This window comes from Neodiprion pinetum, chromosome 5, assembly GCF_021155775.2.
Source record: "Neodiprion pinetum isolate iyNeoPine1 chromosome 5, iyNeoPine1.2, whole genome shotgun sequence".
In the NCBI taxonomy this organism is placed as follows: Eukaryota; Metazoa; Arthropoda; class Insecta; order Hymenoptera; family Diprionidae; genus Neodiprion; species Neodiprion pinetum.
The window spans coordinates 29,052,104-29,070,927 of record NC_060236.1 but is presented as its reverse complement, the minus strand read 5'-3'; the positions used below and the strand labels follow the sequence as shown (position 1 = coordinate 29,070,927).

Below are 18,824 nucleotides of genomic sequence, written 5' to 3'. Positions count from 1 at the left end.
ACGTGAAAAAAAGAAAAACAAAGAAAAGAGAGGGAGAGAAAAAAACAATCAATGGTAAGCGAGATAAATATGTATATATATAAATATAAAAAAAAACAAAAAGATTTATATAAAAATCACAGAAAAAAAAAATCCCAACCGAATTAAAATCCCCTCTAATTTGCATATGTTTTCAGATTTTCGTATCGCTATTATACGAAGCACTGCTGTACACACACACACACACGCATCTGCGTATTACAACAGTAGGTATTGTATATATACTACAGGCGGGCAGAAGTGAAAGAGACCCATTACGGGCTGTTACAGCGAGAGAGTGGAAAGAGTGGCAAGCAGTTATCCCCGGGGTCCTCAGAGCTTTGCGAATTATTTTTACGACGGCGTAGGGCGAGAGGTTTAAGGGTGGGGAATAACGGGCAAGAAAGAGGACCGAGTAGCAAAATTGTTCGGCTAATTTGAGGCGCGCGTCGTCGTCGTCGTTGTTGGAGGTCGCTGCAGCGGTTATTCGGTCTCGCCGGTGTCACGTGACTCTGTGTGTCGTCTCTAGAGGGCAGCACACTCGCTAACGGGCCGACGAGTGGCGCAGAGGGGCGGGGGAGGGGGGGGGGGGGGGATTCACCTACCTTCCTATCACGGTTGTTTGTTCATCGTCCCCCCCCCCCACTCTTCAAACCTCCTTTCGATCTTTGGCCTCAGCAGAGTCCCTCGATCGTCGCTGATTCTGCGAAATTAACAGTGTCAACTGGCGCCAGTTGACCCCGCGATCTAGGAAACGAGAGAAACGAGCCGTACTTTTTTATTTACAACTTCATTCATGATTCACGACGAGAGAAATTTTCTCCTTCCCTCGTAGAGCGATGTCGAATAAACAGATGCGACGGTTTTTTCAGCAGAACTGTTCTATTCTACTACCGGACCGAAGAAATACGCGCGGATAGCGAATACGGAACTTGCGGTTGATCGGCTTTAACCTCGATCAAAACCGATACCGGATGGTGGTGCTCGGAGTCTGACGACGTCTTTCGCCATGTGTCGTTTCGTTCGACTTCGGAACTATCGAGATGTTCTATAAGGTGAAACCGCCGCACCTGCGGCAGATACGGGAAATTGGGGAAATTTGAGCACCGATTCATCTCCACGTACGACCGGAATTTTTATATCACCGATGCCGAGTTTTGATCCTTCCTGATCCTCTATTAATTAATTGCCTTTTCGAAATTTCGTCGTCACTTTCCATGAAATAAACCCGTAACACTCTGTGTTTGTATTTGTTAATTTTTTTTCCCCTCCTTTAACTTTTTGTGGTATATACATATCACATATTTGTATGGTAACTCTTTTGATCGGAATTAGTCGCACCGTTGTTATTAAGAACTGAAACATTTATCCCCAAGTATTTTTCGTCACGGAGATGATTTGAAATCAATCTTAAAAATTATAACAATTACGCGTGGATAAGATGAAACTTCGGAATTTTATTTAGTTATGTTCGATCGCGGCGAGATTCCAAAGGTAAAAAACGAGAATGAAAAGAAACTCGGTACAGTGTATCGCTGCGGAGTTGAAAGTTTCCCAATTACATCTACGAGAGGTAAATTTTCCCCGATGTAATTGAATCAACTTTTCACTCCGGAAATTCGCAATTTTCTTCATCCACTCCGATCATTGAATTTGTAAAATATATTCACAAACAATGTATCCATAATACAATTACACACCGTTCGTTTCCTCGCCGATTCTTTACCCTGTAATTTCCCTTTTTCCTGCAGCACGTTTTCACACACGTATACCTACACCCTTCCATTTTACTTTTTCCTCAACCAAGTGGAAAAGGTAGGATATAAATGAGCGGAAATAAAACATTGCCCTGTGTACGTACACTTACGTTATAAACGTACCCGGGTGTGCTGAGAGCGAGAAAGAGAGAGAGAGAGAGAGAGAGAGAGAGGAAAGTGTCGGTTGGATATATCTCAAAGCCAGGTACCTCTTCTACCTACGTTCCATCACCTCCTATCACCCTAGTACATCTTTCTTCGAGCTGGTTGCTAGCTAGGAAGCAAGGTGCAAGTGGCTACAGGTATACAGAATCCTAGAGTAAAGAAGAAGATGAAAAAGAAGAAGAAGACGACGAATGCAGCGATATCCAGCCCTGATGAAGAGTACAGAATGTGTGTATGTGTGTGTTTGCCTTTCTTTTTCTTTTCCTTTTTTATTCCAATTTTTATTTTCCCTCCTTACTTTCAACCTTTATCCTTCTCATTTTTATTCCTCTCCTCCCTAGTTCCCTTCTTTTTATTCCACCCGTTTACCCCATGCGCAGCAAACACTCACCGATGCATAGGCATAGCTGAGATCTCGTAGGCGAAGGGCAACTCTGCAAATAGCACAGCACCACCCCACCTAGTGTTTTATGCAGTAAGCTACTCCGGGCCACTTTACACAAGATGATATATTAGCAGGCGCTATACAGTGTAATACCTCTATAATTATAAGCAGTGTACAAGGCAATGCACGGACTATAAACGTATGCGTGTCTATGTGTGTGTGTGTGTGTGTGTGTGCCACGTTCGCATATAATATGTTCATGATTTTAACGAGCGGTGTTTTCACTCTGCGGACATGAGCTAACCACCCCCCCCCCCCCCCCCCTCCCTCCAACCACACTCGTTTCTTTTTCATCCATTCGTTTGTACGCGTTTAAGAACAAGAAAAGGAAGAAAATAAAATGAAAAAAAAATCCTTTTAAAAATACTACTAATTGTAATACATCGTGCGGAATATATTTATATACACGCAATTACATCTTTCTTTTTCTTTTTTTTTTTTTTTTTGGATAAAGTCGGTAATAATTATGTAAATTGTAAGGATATCGAACGAAGATTGTCGATACGTTCGTAAACCGATAAGAATAATATAGGTGGAGAACATGAGAAAATAATTAAAAATTAACATCAGTTTGTTACATTTTTTGTATACAGACAAACAGAAGATACGAAAAGTGGGAACAATAGGCCATTATAAAGATTTAATTCACAGGTTGGAATTATAATTTCAATGTAAGCAAAGAAATTCGTTGTCAAAAAAAAAAATAATAATCATACGGAATAAATGAACGAAGTAACGAAGGTCAACTTCGTATAAAAATGTCCTGAATATTCGATTACCGCCTGGCAAGAATTCCAACTTGTAGTATAACCGGCAAAATGATACAGCAACGGATGAAATTTCTCTGTTCAGAGAAAAGAGCGTTGTAATATACATAGCTAGAAAAGGAATTCCAGGGGCAAATAAGTTGCTAAATGGAATGTAAAAGGTCCGATGAACAGAAACAGAGACGAGGCGAAGTGTTGCGCGTTGTATAGGTTGGGATTAAAGACGACTGAGAAAGGGAAGCGAAGGAAGAAAAGTCGCGGGACGGGGGATGGAAATGGGTTCGAGATGCACCGGAGAGGCGGGTGGAAAGTGCACCCTGCACCATAGAACCTTTTGTAGTTAAGCGAAAGCCGTTAATGGCTTTTGCTTCGCATTACCCGAGCACCACCACCATCACCCCCCGAGTTGCAGGGCACTCTGTAACACATATCCGGTTCGGAACATTCGCTGCAGGAAATGCTACATCGACACGCACAAATGGCACACACAAGGCAAACACGTAGCTATCATTTCGATGATACGTGCCCGTAGACCTGCACGAAACCCGAGAGAAGATATTATTGAGTAGGTAACCATGTAACCATGAAACCATGGAACCATGCCACGCCAAAAACGACCGACTCGATCTCGATAATAATTCCGTTGTTCCAAATTACGGTGGAAAAAAGTTTCCATTTTCGATCGTTGATTGTTCCTTTCTTTTTCTTTTTCTTTTTTTTTTTTTTTGTTTTTATTCAGGCGATTTTGAGCGAAAATTTTTACCGAATAAAGATAAATATTTTCCCAAAACGAACCAATTGAAATTTTATTCAAACAGTTTAATTGTTTTATTTATTATATTTGTTCTTCGTCGTATTTTCGCGATAATTATTGCTGCCGTTCTTCCAAAGTATGCATCCGTATGTGTACAGATGAATGTGTATAATATATATATATATAATATACCAAAGGTTATACCTATAGATATACAAAATATATATGTTTATACAATACACGATCAAAGCATTGTGTTTTATATTTGCGGAACGAACGGAACGAGCCGGTTATTTCTTTTACTTTTTCAACCCTTGTTATTTTTCAACTGTTCCGACATTAATTGGGATTGGATGAGGATGAACACCAATACGTGCTGATTTGATATATATATATGTCAGGGTGTGTCTAAAAATATTATTTTACCCCTTGGAAACAGGTTCAAAAGTTTCATTTAGAAATAACAATACGCCTTTTAAAATTTTAGCTCTTAATATAAAAATGAAGAGCTTGCGCATCGCACTTTTCTATTTTCTGTAAGAATAATACGGGAAAAATGGTTTTTGTTCCTATTGATTTTTATAACTAGCTAACGATGCGTCGTACGGAAAATTCGCGGATGTATTTTTGTAGGGAATTTAACGCTCTACAAAAAAGGTCTCTTTATTATTTTATGATAAATCTACTCTTTCGAATGTTATTTAAGGTCCTTGAATAATTTTCGACCTCAAATAATCCTATCCATCATCCATAATCATCATCAAATTCGCATTCCACGTAAACAAAACCGTAATAAGATCAAAATTGTTGCGATTAAAATTCTGGTTGCAATTTTATTCGATATTTCTGTTACTCGCTTACTTTTTCCTCTCAATTTCGTACGTGAAAATTTATCGAGTACCTAGAGTTGAAGACTCTGCTCAAACAACAAGAACAGCGTTCCTTTTTGATGACACCTTTGTACGTCATTAGCGAGTTATATGAGCTTTCAAACGATGAGATACCGTAATTTCAGAATCATTTCGTTGACGAGGCACGATTAAAGCTGATGTAACTAACTACTGAGTTATCAAAGCCGTCGCAGTGAAGTCGCATTTGCAAACCAACTTCAACATCACCCTGATGTGTAGAATTATTTTTTTACAAGGAAGAGACATGACAAGAAGAAAAAAAAAGAAGAAGAGAAAAAAGTTCAAAACATATAGAAGAAAAGGTCAAGGTGATGAATAAATGAAACTTTTTATATATATATATAATCGTCTTGAAAGGAACGAGAATTAAAAAAATTATCAGTGAGTAATGAATGATAAAATTTTAGTGTCGGTAATAAACAATACGTGTCGCAGGCAACTAAGCGTGACGATTAATAACGTGTCACGCGGTGACGATTTCGGTCAGACAGCGGAGAATGTTTATCGAATTGGCAGGGTACCTATATTACGACCGGGTTCCAATTATTTGCGATCCTCCGGTCGCAGTAGGGAAGAGGAGTGAGAAGGTAAGGGGGTTGAATCCGGTGGCTTAATTGCGGAGGATGTTTGAGTCTCCTCGAACCAATCAGCGATTCAATTAGAACGAGAATCTCGGCGGTACGGAGACAAAGCTTCGGGCAAGGAAGCGGCAGCCTCGGGAGTTAGTGACATGCACGACGATTACGTCGAGGCTGAATTCACGGTTAGGAAAGTGTCAGCGTTGCGCTGTCACAGTTGTCAAATCCCGAGGGATCATCGTTCGCCAGAAGTGTCGTGCCGCTGGTTGTCGCGAGTTAGCGACAAAAGCCGCGTCTGCGGTATACACGCATGTAAATAACGAAGTTGTTGTTTTGTTTTTTTTTTTTCTTTTTTGTTGTTTTTAATCTGGTTAATGTACATACACACGTTTTTCCCATGCAATCGAGGCTTCATCGCGTAAAAGGTCACCGGATGCTTTCAAAACCGTACCCGCAAGTCTTCTCCGTCTCTCCGAAGGGATACACAGATGTTCTCAACGCAACGTGGTTTTTCATCGCACGTGCGATTTTTGTTCGTTGTTGTGTTTTTTTTTTCATACCACGTGACACAGACGTCTTGTTGTTCGCATCGTAGCTTACGTCGCGGTGAATTAAACAAGTCTTCGCAGTCTAAAATCGGTCAGGGCGTTAGCGAGATATCGTAGTTTGAAAGTAACGAGTAGCGCGAGCGACGCGAATCGCGCTGTCAAACTAGCCGCGATTCGCGCGAGTTCCGCACTTCAAAGTTCGATATCTCAAGGTTGGATTGTCCGAAATTCATCCACGAGGGCTCGTTGGATTCGTCCTATCGTCGGATAAAACATAGACTGTAAAAGAAGATGATTTCGTCCGTGCATAGCTTCCGAGCTAGTGTTCGATGATTCGATCTTTAGAACCCGACATGAGAAAATTCATGTCAGATTGATTCAAGATCGAGTATTGAATTTGCCCGTTACGCAGCAGCGTTAGCTATTTACAGGCAATGTGAAAATTGGGTAACGAATCGATGAACGTATTAACGAGTGGACGGTTGAAATATCGAAAATCCCCGTGGTGGTGTGGAAAATTGAATTGCTAACCACAAATTTAACGCTGACGCATTGCCGTTTATGTATTCGGGACTGCAAATATGTATTACGTGTCCGCAGCAGCAGTAGGTAGACACTGCGATATACCTACGTCTACCATCCTACGGGACGACCACAATAGAATCTAATGAGTAAATTGCGCAGCGCGCTTCGCCGACGCAGAACACTACCTGTAATGAAGAAATAAAATGCATCGCATTTGAAATTACGTAAATTGCACCAATTTTTCTCACCCTCCATTCTTTTTACATCCATCATCACGGGTGAACCGCGATAAATTTTATACATCCAGAGTAAGAAAGAAAAAAATCAACTTTCAATTCAACATTACAAGCAGAAATCTCTTGACAAAAGTTTAAAAATAATTCAAATTAACGACCCTACCAACATGGCGGCGCGTAGACGCGCTCGCACGTTCCAATTACACTTACATCATCGCGAAATTGGTTGAAATTGAGTGAAATAACGTTAGATATAAGGTGAGTAGGTAGGTAGGCAGATGATTGCACCGAGAGTGTGACTGATGACTACGAGTGAAATAGTGATGGACGTTGTACATTACGACTGTAAAATACCTGCGCCCAGCACGTGAGAAATTGTCGCCGTAAGAATTAGACGACATTAGATGCAAAATTCGTTTTGACCTGTACCACGATAAGTCTAACATCTCGTGACGTATGACGAATGACGTGTAACTTGTGGCTGTAGAATCAGGGGTTGGCAACTTGTGCGTTTGGTGCTCCTTGACTTTACCCAGGTAACAAGTTGAGAATGGGAGAAGTTGCCAACCCCTGACCGTAGAAAAGAGGATACGTGCACTCATTGTCAGAGGGGGCATAATACTCTATTTATGTGAAGCGTGTGCGGTGGATGTCGGGACATTTATTTCAACTCGTTGCTAATTTCGTCGGCATGCAGGCTAAGCGCTGCAGTAGTCTGTGCGCGACAAATGAGTGCGAGTGAGAGGGGTGAATATTAAATTATACGAGAATAGTCTCAATTAGGATCAATTGCGCTTACAGCGGTATATTTTTAACTCCTCCAGCAGCCACAAGTCGGTGGCACTGCACCCGTATATTCGTCAGATAAACACGAATTTTAGACGCTGATTCGGTTCTAGCTTTTTCTATAAAAAATTACAATTGCTCTGTACTCTTCCGGCAGACGCACGATGAGCGTGGCAAAAAAAAAATAAATAAATAAAAATGGCTCAACATCGCACGAGCAAAAACGTCAAATCTACGGCTTCTTTCGATCCAGGAACGATTCCGGTTTTCAACGAACCACGCGCCATCTGTCGGTGGCGTCTGGTAACTACGGCACTAACATGATTAGACGACACAGTGCGTCCGCCATCCGATTATCATAGGAACCTCAAATTTCTAGTATAGAAGAATTTCTTCTAAACTTTCTTTTCAACGAATTCACAACAACCAGCAGGGCAAAGGCTACGTTTGGTCGCCGTCTTTTATATCGCATACTCTGCGATGTCTGGCATAGACGATTCAGTGACGACACAGATGCCTCACGTTTCTCGACCTTCGGATATCTCTCTCTTATCGCAATCGCGTATCTTGCTTATCTTCAGGTGTTTGCAATGCGTTATATCCTATTATTATTCTTCCGGACTGCGGTGCTGGAAGCAAAGAATTTTTCAACTTATGTCATGTGTACAATACGCATGGATTGAAATTATCATCGATTTACTATCTGCGCAGTGAGGAATCAATTCCCGGAATATCGGGTCGGATCCAATCCAACTCGATCTCTGATCTAATCTAATCTAATCTAATCTAATCTAATCTAACCTAATCTAATCTGAAATTCTCTCTCTTTCTATACACCTCCGTCTCTCTTTGTGGTACTGTAGAGACGGCCTCAATAAGAACCTAGTCGTGAAACTGCGGTCGATGAATACGGACCCACCGGACTGACCGACCGCCTTTACAAAAGCAATTCTGACCTACGACCTGAGCGTTGCTTGCTGGCAGGCGTTGCGTTAACGCCGTATGAAACCACGAATTCTTGCGCTCGACATTCTCCCACTACCAGCGTCACGCAATTCCTGAGAGATGCCACCAGCACCCAATGAAGAGAATACCAGGAGGTCCGTCGACGTACGATGCTTGAGCTTTGTGCCAGAGACTCGCAGATATGTGACCGTGGAGAATGTGGTGTCACAAAGCCAGCAAAAAGGACACCAGACGTAGGAGGCGAACGATAATTTGTCCTCCACCATTCAGCGTGCTATCGATCAAATAATTCCTCGAGTTCTGCTCAGCGGCTCGCGAATGGAAAGAATGTAATGGAGCGGCAATTACTATCGTTAATACGGAATTCGCTGTTACTAACTTCAGAATTGACTCTGACTCATGACCGTGAGGCGATGTGTCACACGGATCTAGCGATAGATCGATAAATGATTTCTGCAGGTTCGCTTAATTCCAATGTTCAATAATCTAATCCACAGCGTGACTTAAGTCATAACTGCAAAGACGCTTAGATCATACCGAATGCGTAACGAATAGTGAGTTTAGGTCAATCGTGCAAGAATTACTGGTCTTGACCAGACGTCGAAATCTAATCAGGCCGCAATTTGTATTACGTTCGTGAACGTTGACCGCCATTTACAACAAAGCACAGAGTATTACCCGTTGCACGTACCGAATGACGTGCTAATTCGCAAAGGAATTCTGTCACACACGTCATTTGCGCAAGCATGATGTTTGAATATGACTTGTGCCAATTGCGGGATCAATTTTATGCGGTATTGATTTTTCACCGACGCAGTTCGGTGAGTCATTGCGACACGCTAAGTGATCTTCTCATCTCCGTACGTCACTGTAATTGATGTATTCCAAGTATAAATGATCTCCGTCAACTTTTTTTCAATCGTTAACACGAGTGAGCCAAGAGGTCGGAGCTGTCATTAGGTTGCGAATGAAAATGAAATGAAAAGTAAAAAAGGGCAACGAGAAGAACAACGAAACGTTGCTCCCGCCTGAGGCGTCATGCAACCCGAATTGCGGTGGGGCTGGACTGACGACACGTGTTTGTAGTAGGAAGGATGTCACATACCAGGACATCAGTCAGCTGTCCTCAGCTTGTCGCGAATATCTCGCCGAGCTGGTCCCCCAGTGTACCGCATAACTCGTGCAGGTGGAATTCGTTAGCCATGCGTGGTATGGAGTGTGTGCTTCTGGAGTGGCGTCGAGACCGTCATTACACGCATGCACACACACACACACACACGTCTGACGACGCGAGAACGTCACTCGCCGTTCTCCATCCCGCGGAAGGATAAGCAGAACATCACAAATTCTAACTCCGGTATAGTAATAATAATTACGACACTTATTCACTCTGCAAGCCAGTCGAGCTTACATATAGGTGTACGTGTGTGTAGTTGAAATTACACGGGTTACGGTCAAGTGGATTACCCGATGGTTAAGCCCGCGGTAATGCATCTTGGTCCAAATATTAGGGCAGCCGGTGTCTTTCTGGTCAGCGCATAACTTCAGACCTGATCATCAATTGCAGGAACTCGAACCATACCATTAGAAATTAGAGACACTCGTGACGAATGGTTATATGTACCGTCCAGAAACGACATTCCTGTAATTCCAGACTATCCAAGACAATGAGCATCCGGAATGGCTCCATCCTTGAACAATTCAACGTTTCCACGAATGGTCTAGACCTCGTTTGACGATGATCGTATTTTCGTCTATGCGAATCTCATTTCCAGGATAAACAGAGACACTTGGTCAGCAGTGTTAGTGTATATTTGACACGGACGTTTTATGAGTAAGTGAAGAAGACCAAGAAGATGAAGCTCTCGATTGCCGTACACGTTATTAAAAAAGGTTGAGGTCTAGTTTGGTTGTCTAACAACACGACGACCTACTTTTGCCGTTTCAAATCAACTACCAACACGCCCAGGGGCAGACAGCAGAGACTGGTATATTATCTCGTGTCTAAAATCATGTATACCCAACATAGATGACCGTGCAGGCGACGGAGACGTCCTTAGTCATAAAGTCCCTTGGGAAGACGACCAGCTACACCTCGGTTCACATACAGTGCGAGGGCTGCATCAGCGACGTGTATACCGATCGCGATAACAAAAAGGGGAGAGAGCGAGAGCGCTAAGGTGTTCCCTACTTGAGCAGGAAGGTTTATGTAACTACCCAGCAAAGGAACGCGGTGATTCCAACTCCACTATCTCTACCTCCAACTTCCTCTTCTATTCTTGTCTCGTCTCTCCTCTTAATTCGGGCGGGAATTTATGTAGAGGACAAACCGTACCACCGGTATGAATAAAATGGTGACAAGAGCGTTTTCATCTCTTCGCTAATTGCAGGCTTGCTCTCGAGTACCTACACATCTCGCATCACACGACGTTATACTCCTTCATCGTCGTCGTCGTTCTTATAATCATTCTAATCGCAATTCATGCACGGTTGAAACGGAACCATACCGACCACCTACATTACCAGGGGGTTGGCGTAAATTATGAATACACGATAAGTGAGGGGCGGGGGAGGGTTGAAATACTCCGAACCACGGTGCCACGTAATGAAAATTAGTCACGAGTCAGTAGTCAGTCTCGCGGAGTCACGACTTCCCGGTCACGACGAGGCTCGACATAAAGTCATGCCTGAGATCGATATGCGAGTTCTGACTGAGCTGTTCTCTCCTCTGTTATGACCCAACTGCGTGACGAAGATTTGCGGTAGATTGTCCGCTTATTAGCCGGATGAATCATCCGTTAAACCAACCGTTGCAGGTTCGGATAGGCAAGGATGTAAGTCAACTCGGACGGCAGAAGCAGCAGCATCGAGTATCTGTGATAGTTCAAGGGTCGAAACCTTCTCCAAGAATCCTGCGCATACACTTTTCTCTACACGTATACAAGGCTTCGACGTATTTCCGGCCAGTAATTCTCCCTCCCTCGCGCTAATCTTTATCAACGTATCGATAATTCCTCGGGTTAGATCTCAATTGGTTGTTTTCAATCTTTTTGATAAATTTACCATGATTTGGAACATGTTCTTTTACCATTCAAGGATTTTGCATTTTTTTACTTGCGTACATGTAACATATCAAGTAATCGGATCGACGGGTGCGTGCCGAGTTTCGCAAGTAAAGAACAGAAAGAACGAGTATTTATGGAAAATGAGGGGGAGGAAAAATCAAATTATTTGAGAATATAGCCGCTGGTGCTGCCCAATATGTACTTATGTGCTGTATAATTGAGAGGCAAGATCGATGTAGAGGTGGTTACACATGAGGAGATTAATTCAGAGATGGTTAATTTTTTCGGCCGAGTCGATTACAATCATATTGAAAGTTAGTTACGTTATCGTAAAGATTCATACTGACCAAAAACTGTGATATCGCCATTTTGGAATTGTTCGAAATCCAGTAGTGATAAAACAAAACACAATCGTATTTAGAAAACTTAGTATTCCTTCAAAATTATTGTAAATTTGAAAAAAAAAATTCGTATTCTTCTCCCAATACTTCATTACGACAACTTTACTAACTTCATTCTCGTCGATTGTGTTGGTAACGCAGATTCAGCCTGCAGTTACGGTCTGAACCTGTGTTACCAACGTAATCGACTCGGCCGAAAAAAAAAACAAAAAAAAAAAAACAAAAACTAGCCGCCTCTGAATTAATGTCCATATGCGTACATAGGTATACGTATTATATGCATACATACGCAATTTTCAGCAAAACTCTTTTCCTCTATTAAATTTCATTTCCCACTGTATAAAATCCTCCCAAACGAGTTGTCATTAAGCCCTGATACTTTTTTTTTTCTCAACCATGTATTTTTCATCAGTCATTATTGCCTCGCCTGTCAAATAAAAATTCTGTTACATCGACAAAAAAATTTCTTCTCTACATTATTCGTATACTTTTCCGGTGAACAAAAATATTCGTGCTTCCTTTCGAAGAATTTCATTGTTTTAAACTGTATGCGGTTACGATAACGAAAAACCTGTTTCTATAAACGGAAAGAAACTTTTAAGGTCTACCAAAATACGGTTGTAAAAATATTAATAATGATAATAACTGTAAAAAATGAAAAAGTATTTTTCATCACCGACACGGAATTCGAAGGTCGATGTTGAACTTCGTACGTCTCAACGTTTCTTCCGGGGTAATCACACCGCTGGAGGAAATTCTCGCAAACAAAGCGTATGAATGAGGATAAATATAGAAACTGTACGATAATAAGATATGCGCGGCAAATAAAGCGAGATGAGAACTAACTCGAGGGTATATATATACACGTACAATGCCAATACAACAATAAGCTTTGAGAAGTGAAATTTTTTTATTTCATTTCACTTCTCCTTGCTTTATTATACGTACGTATCCATCCTCTTTTGTAATATAATTTCTTTGTTCAGGAATGATTTCTTTCACTTCAAAACCGTAAGGGACGGTACGATGAACAATATAATACGATGATTAGTACAAGTCTCCGAATAGAACGTAAACGATTCCCGTGTACCATACAATGCAATATATATTCTTAGGACCTTTCCATTTCACTTCTCACCTTTTTTTTTTTTTTTTTTTTTCATATCGCGTATTATTCCGCGCAAAAGAATCAAAAATCACAGAAATGTCCAATTTGTCGTTGTTTGTTTTTCTCTCTTTCTCGATGACAAATCTAGATATCATACACTTGTATGAAAAGAAAAAAAAAAAAATCAAAAATCGAAAAATCTCACGTAAAGCGAAAAGTGACCAATGAGAGGGAGTAAGGAAATTACATCGCAATTGGTTAGGCCAATTTAGAGGTTCGGTTTCCGAGCGAAGAAGCCCAGAGGGCAGAGGCGGGTCACATCGGTCAGCAATTCGGCCTAACCTCAGGGCGTGCGCCTACTTTTCGCGGACTCATCGCTTCCTGCCTCAGGGTAAAGAAGAGGGTTGAAAGTCTGCAGCGAGTGAGTCATTTCCCAGCTCAGCTGCCCCTCGACTTCCGCATACACGGGGCGCGTTGTTTCTATTACAACGTAATAGAGGTAGGGATAATACAAGAGACCGGTTGAAAAATGGAGAGAAAAAAAAATAAATGTATTTTCTTTTATTTCAAAGTCACAGGGTCAATAGTTGTGGGAAGAGGAAATAAGTCGCCTGTGAAAGTTTGAACCCCTTAACGTTTACGTTTAGCGATTACTGAACGCTATTTTTCATTTTACCAATTTGACTAACGCGCGAAAATAGTTTTACGAATTTCGTAGCTCGTTAACGAGGCAATCTACATGAATGCCCGATGCATATTTTTGTGGTGATATTCCACGCTCTGCGAAAAAGAAAGAAGTCTCTTTATAAGTTTTTGATGACTCGACTCTCTTTCAAAAGTTATTCGAAATTTATTGAAAATTCAATTATTCAAAGCATTTCGAACGCTGTAAAATCATGTCGTTCGATTCATTTTCGACTTGATTGAATTCATTTTTTGCTAAAAAAAAAAAAAAAAAAGAAACAAGAAAGGTGCTTTAATGTGGAATTACATAGAAATTGTAAAATAAAATTACTCCCGAGATGACAAGCTTCTTCTTTTTTCTCCTAGTTTCCGTATACTTGAGTTGCATGTGAACGAATTCTCAGGAATTTTAATTTTGCAAAATCTCTCGTTTCTTCGGCAGCGATTCAGAGTAGAAAAATAAATAAATAAAAGAATCGTATAAAATTTTCGTTGCATCGATTGAAATTAGAAAAGTTATCTCAAAATTATAATACGTATACAGTTATATTACAATCCAAAACTAAAAATGAAACTTGGAAAATTTGACAAACTGCACGTATTGCGGGTACGTGAAAACATTTCGTCTACTGAAAAATGTCGCGTTTTCGTTCTTTTCTTATTTTATTTAACGAAGAAGAAAAACAAAAATTCACATTCGTGATCGAGGGTTCGTTAACGACGCGGCGCGTTTGAAATTTATCACTTGGAATATCGCAGATAGTTCGTTTCATACAGGTATATAAAATTGTATACCATATAGGATGGAAATGGTTTCACCCTTCTATCCCGTCACCGCGTTTCGTTAGCGTTTAACGATAACGCCACTCAATTCCGTCTCTCTAACCTACCCGACCAACGAACCTCGGCGAAGGTAAACCTGTGCGAGCGAGTAATCCTCTCCCTGCATCGTAGCACGTATAGGTGGGGGTAGCAATTTATATTACCTTTATTATTATGCAACCGGAGAGAAGCTGGAGCAAAAGGCTTGTCTTTTTTTTTTTTTTTTTATGCCGTACCATTTTATATGTATATACCATGTACACACATCCCGGAATAACAAACGCAGCATGGCGGGTATTGAAATTTTTATAGCAGATATGGAATGAATACCTATGAAAGAACGAGAGGGTAAAAAAAAAATTCCATTTTAGACGGTAATTTTTTCTACCTCAATTTTAAACTTTAAAATGTGAAATAAAAGTTCATTTCCGTTGTATGTAACACTTTTTATATTTTTTTTTTGTTTTTTCACAATTCAACTAAATTACGTTGAATGATTGTACTAACGACGATAGTGATAACAATAATGACAGAAAATATGAGAGAAACAAAGATTAGAATGATATATATGTATATAAGGTCAGCAAGTTATTGGATCAATTAGGAATTCGAAGAGTAGCCTGTTCGATTAGAGGATATAATTAGGATCCTCGTTTATTTCTTGCATAGCTCGCGATTTCCTACAGCAAGCAAGTAGAGCTATACGTAAGCGAGGGTTGGTGGCGTTATGTGAATAGAACGATATATAGTAATAGCCGAGTATGTATAAAGCACATTATTAACCCCCCCTCCTCCTATCCCGGAGGAATAGCGGCCAACGAACGAACTAACGAACGAACGAACGGGATATAATAAGGTATAAGTTATATTATGAGCGAGAAGTCTGAGGTCGCGAAGAGAAATGCAAGAGTTATGAATTTAAATTGAATAAAAGAGAGCAGGCAATGCGGTGAAAGAAATTTTTCACCACAGTAAAATTCGTCGATATTTTCGTATGCGAGTTTCTCTCACTTCCGTATATAAATACATCAAATTACACCTAATGCGTCACTTCGGAGATAGTACAGAAGCGTCTGTTGAAATTTTGTGAAAATCGGTCAATCGGTGTTTGAGATAATCGATGGGAAACGCGTGTAAACGATCCAATTTTGAGGTTATGATTTTGAAATGGACTTACGGTGTTTGATGTGGATCCGCGGCACCGATTCCTGGGGCCAGGCAAATGTCACGGCGACTAGAGCCACGGCCATGAAGAAGACTGCGAAGATGTACATCCTGGAAGGTTGGAGAGGATGGAGAAGAGGAGGATTGGAAGAAGCGAGCGGGCGAAGACGAGCTCCGGGATTAACTGTCGTTGATGGCCGAAAGCGTCATCATAGGGCTTCTCTTCGATTCCCTTTCCGTTTCCGCAGTACACCGGAAGCCTCTGATGCAGGCGTAGTTCTCTGCTTCCTTCCCTCCCTCTCTACCTGGAATACGAAAATATGGAAGAGAAAAAAATTAGCACATCATTTACACTGTTCCGTGTCCTCGTGTAACATCATGTAATTCCCATTGTGCCTTTTCCTCGTCGTAAAGATGGTTAGTGATTGTTCTGGTGATGAACATACCCCCCTATCTGATATGACGCCTGTTGGAAGTGATTATTATTGAACTGGTAATCTTGGATATGGAGGTGATTAAAACAGAACAACCGAAACGTCAACAATCTTTCGGTTGTTCTGCTTTAATGACCTCCATATCCAAGATTACCATTTCAACTCAACACTCTGTGGTCAAGAAAATACTATTCATCAGTGATTATTATTATGGACGTTTCGATTCGCAATAAATTTGTGCCTTTGTTTACGTATTTTTTTGTTCTTTTCGCGCAAGCTATCCTTTTTTTTTTTTTTTCTTTTACTGTGAAAGGTCTGTGCGTTGCCTCGGGTTATTTATCGCTTGTTCACTGCTTCCATTGCAAACCAGCAACGCGTCTGTAAACCACCGCAACCGTCGATATAACAACGTTATTTACTCGCAGCTCCTATGCTATACAAACGTTCGATGCTTTTCGCTGGAACAGCTTGTCACGCGACTAGTAGGTGGAAAGGTGGGCAGGTGAATATACGGTTGATATGGGTGCAGGGCGACGCTGGAGTAGAATTTCAATTTCACCGCGAACCGCGTGATGAATCGAGAAACTTGGGAGTACGAAGCAGAAAAAAGATGGAAAGAAGGAAAGGAAAAATGAAAAAGTTCCTTTTCCCCAACTTGATCCAAATTCAAAGTCAAGTGAGATGAACTCGATCCGATGAAAGATGTTAAAGGGGTTGCTCTCCGTTGGAACAGTTTGATGAAAGGATCTGGACAAGGAGTCACATTCATTTCCAACTTTTGAAAAACAGTGTACCTTGTACGTAAAATTTCTTCCCTCTCCACTTTGGCAAACAATTAATCTGTTCAAGTTTCGGTCCGCACAAAGCCGCCGGTGTGGTGAAAGAAGTAAAGTGCTCCAAGTAATGTCGGCACGAGTGTGTGAATCCAACCACCCAGGTAATCAAGGAGTAATAGGTATAATTCAGCAGGTATACTTTAAAGCCAGGTAGCGAGGAGAGACTGCTGATATAGGTACATTATACACCTACTATTTCACCCAAATTACAATGCGTCATGAATAAAGAAGAGATTTTGTGGTGGCTCAAAGGCATTGCTTGACGCTCCAAGGATCAAGGAGAAGCCTCCTTAAGAACATTCTCGCAGTCTCCTCTCGTTTTCCTTGTGCTTGATCTACAACGACGTCTCCGGATCATCGTTTCCACCGAAACGTATAGCGTGTATCTGGTGGTCTGAAACGGAATACCGGATGGGTATTTACCAAGCATATTACAGCCCGAAGAGAAGGAGGATGAAGAGGACGATTCAACCCAACGGTAAGTCAACACGTCGATTGTCTTCATCCAGCACCAGCAAGCCGCGAAACGAGAGGAAAAACATCATCGTGCCCATCGAGGTATGTTATCTCAACCCGGTGTGTTGCCCTCTTTGCACCACATAACCTCAACCATATTTCCGAGAACCGATCCAGCAGCCATTCTCGAGCACTGGGAACGCTCACCGTTGGGTCTCTCTCTCTCTCTCTTCTTCTCTCCTAAAGCACAAATGTCTTAAAAAAATTCGATGAGCACGTTTCGACCCAACCGGCAATGAATACTGAATACATGTTCGACCGTTTGAAGGTATTTCATTGGGTTGGTACTGCGCGTTTGCCGATGGAATAACAATCGATTATATGAGAACGTGCAGGATCATTAAAGATGCCCGTGGCATTTGCCTCTCTCGGGTCGTCGGTCAGTTTCAATGCATGATCCTCATACGCTCCAAGCAGCATTGCACGAGACTGCTGCGAGTGACTTTTAAAACAGACCTTCATCATCCCTGCAACGGTTTCGAGGGGTAGTTTCAAAACACTCGTTGTTATTCTTTGCTCGTGGAACGCGCTAATATCGTCTACGAGCACAAGTTACACCATCGAACACTAGATTCGGTTGGTCAAGTCGAAAGAATCGGTGAAACGCACACGCGATTTGCCTGCAAGGTGACTTTCACGAGCGGATGGATAGTCATAGGCAGGTTGATGGACATGGAGGTATGTACACGTCATCATGGCGGTGTAGACGTGGAGAAAAGGTCGCCATTAAGGCCCCGGTGAGAGTGTGACGTGGAATATTATTCGTGTCATTAGTTGGGTACGGTTCCCGAAAATAACTTTCTACAATTTTGATTTCTACCTCAGTCATCGCAGCTGCAAACCATCTATAATGCGGTCCGTAGTTGGGTATAGGTACGTATTTAAACCATCGCTGCATACCATCCGTAACCACCACCTCCTATAATCCTTCGTAACTCCGAAAACTATTCCCGCATGGCACGGTGATATGTCCATTGGTTTCGGAACGTTGATGAACGTGGGACGATCTGAATCCGACTACATTCTCCTGGGAAGGTTACTAATGTGGTACTAAATTCAACCCAGAGAAATTTTTATCCATAATTGGTACATCAAGTTCTGCGAAGAGAGACTTGTAACGGTGCAAGATTAGTTGAATGATTTATCAATGGAGTCAAGTTAATCGTAGGACATTTGATAAGAATGATGATGTAAGTAGAACGAGGTCGGGTCCTTTTCAAATAGGAAAGTATCGCGTATCCTTACACCTTCGAAAATGGGATCAAGCGCGAATATGAAACACACGTCCCTCGACTTCCGGGATTTTGATTTGTGATCCGACTTACCGACTCCCTTCCA

At 41.5% G+C, this 18,824-nt stretch overlaps 1 protein-coding gene across 4 annotated transcripts in view; it reads right to left on the bottom strand.

Moving 5' to 3' along the window:
* The window catches only part of LOC124220521 (semaphorin-1A), a 231,184-nt gene that overhangs the window by 87,468 nt on the left and 124,892 nt on the right, over positions 1-18,824 (bottom strand). For all 4 annotated transcript variants that reach the window (XM_046629562.2, XM_046629561.2, XM_046629560.2 and 1 more), the window contains one exon: positions 15,714-16,005. In XM_046629562.2, coding sequence (XP_046485518.1) covers positions 15,714-15,810 — 97 coding nt within the window. In that variant the 5' untranslated portion in view covers positions 15,811-16,005. The remainder of the gene's footprint in view (positions 1-15,713; positions 16,006-18,824) is intronic.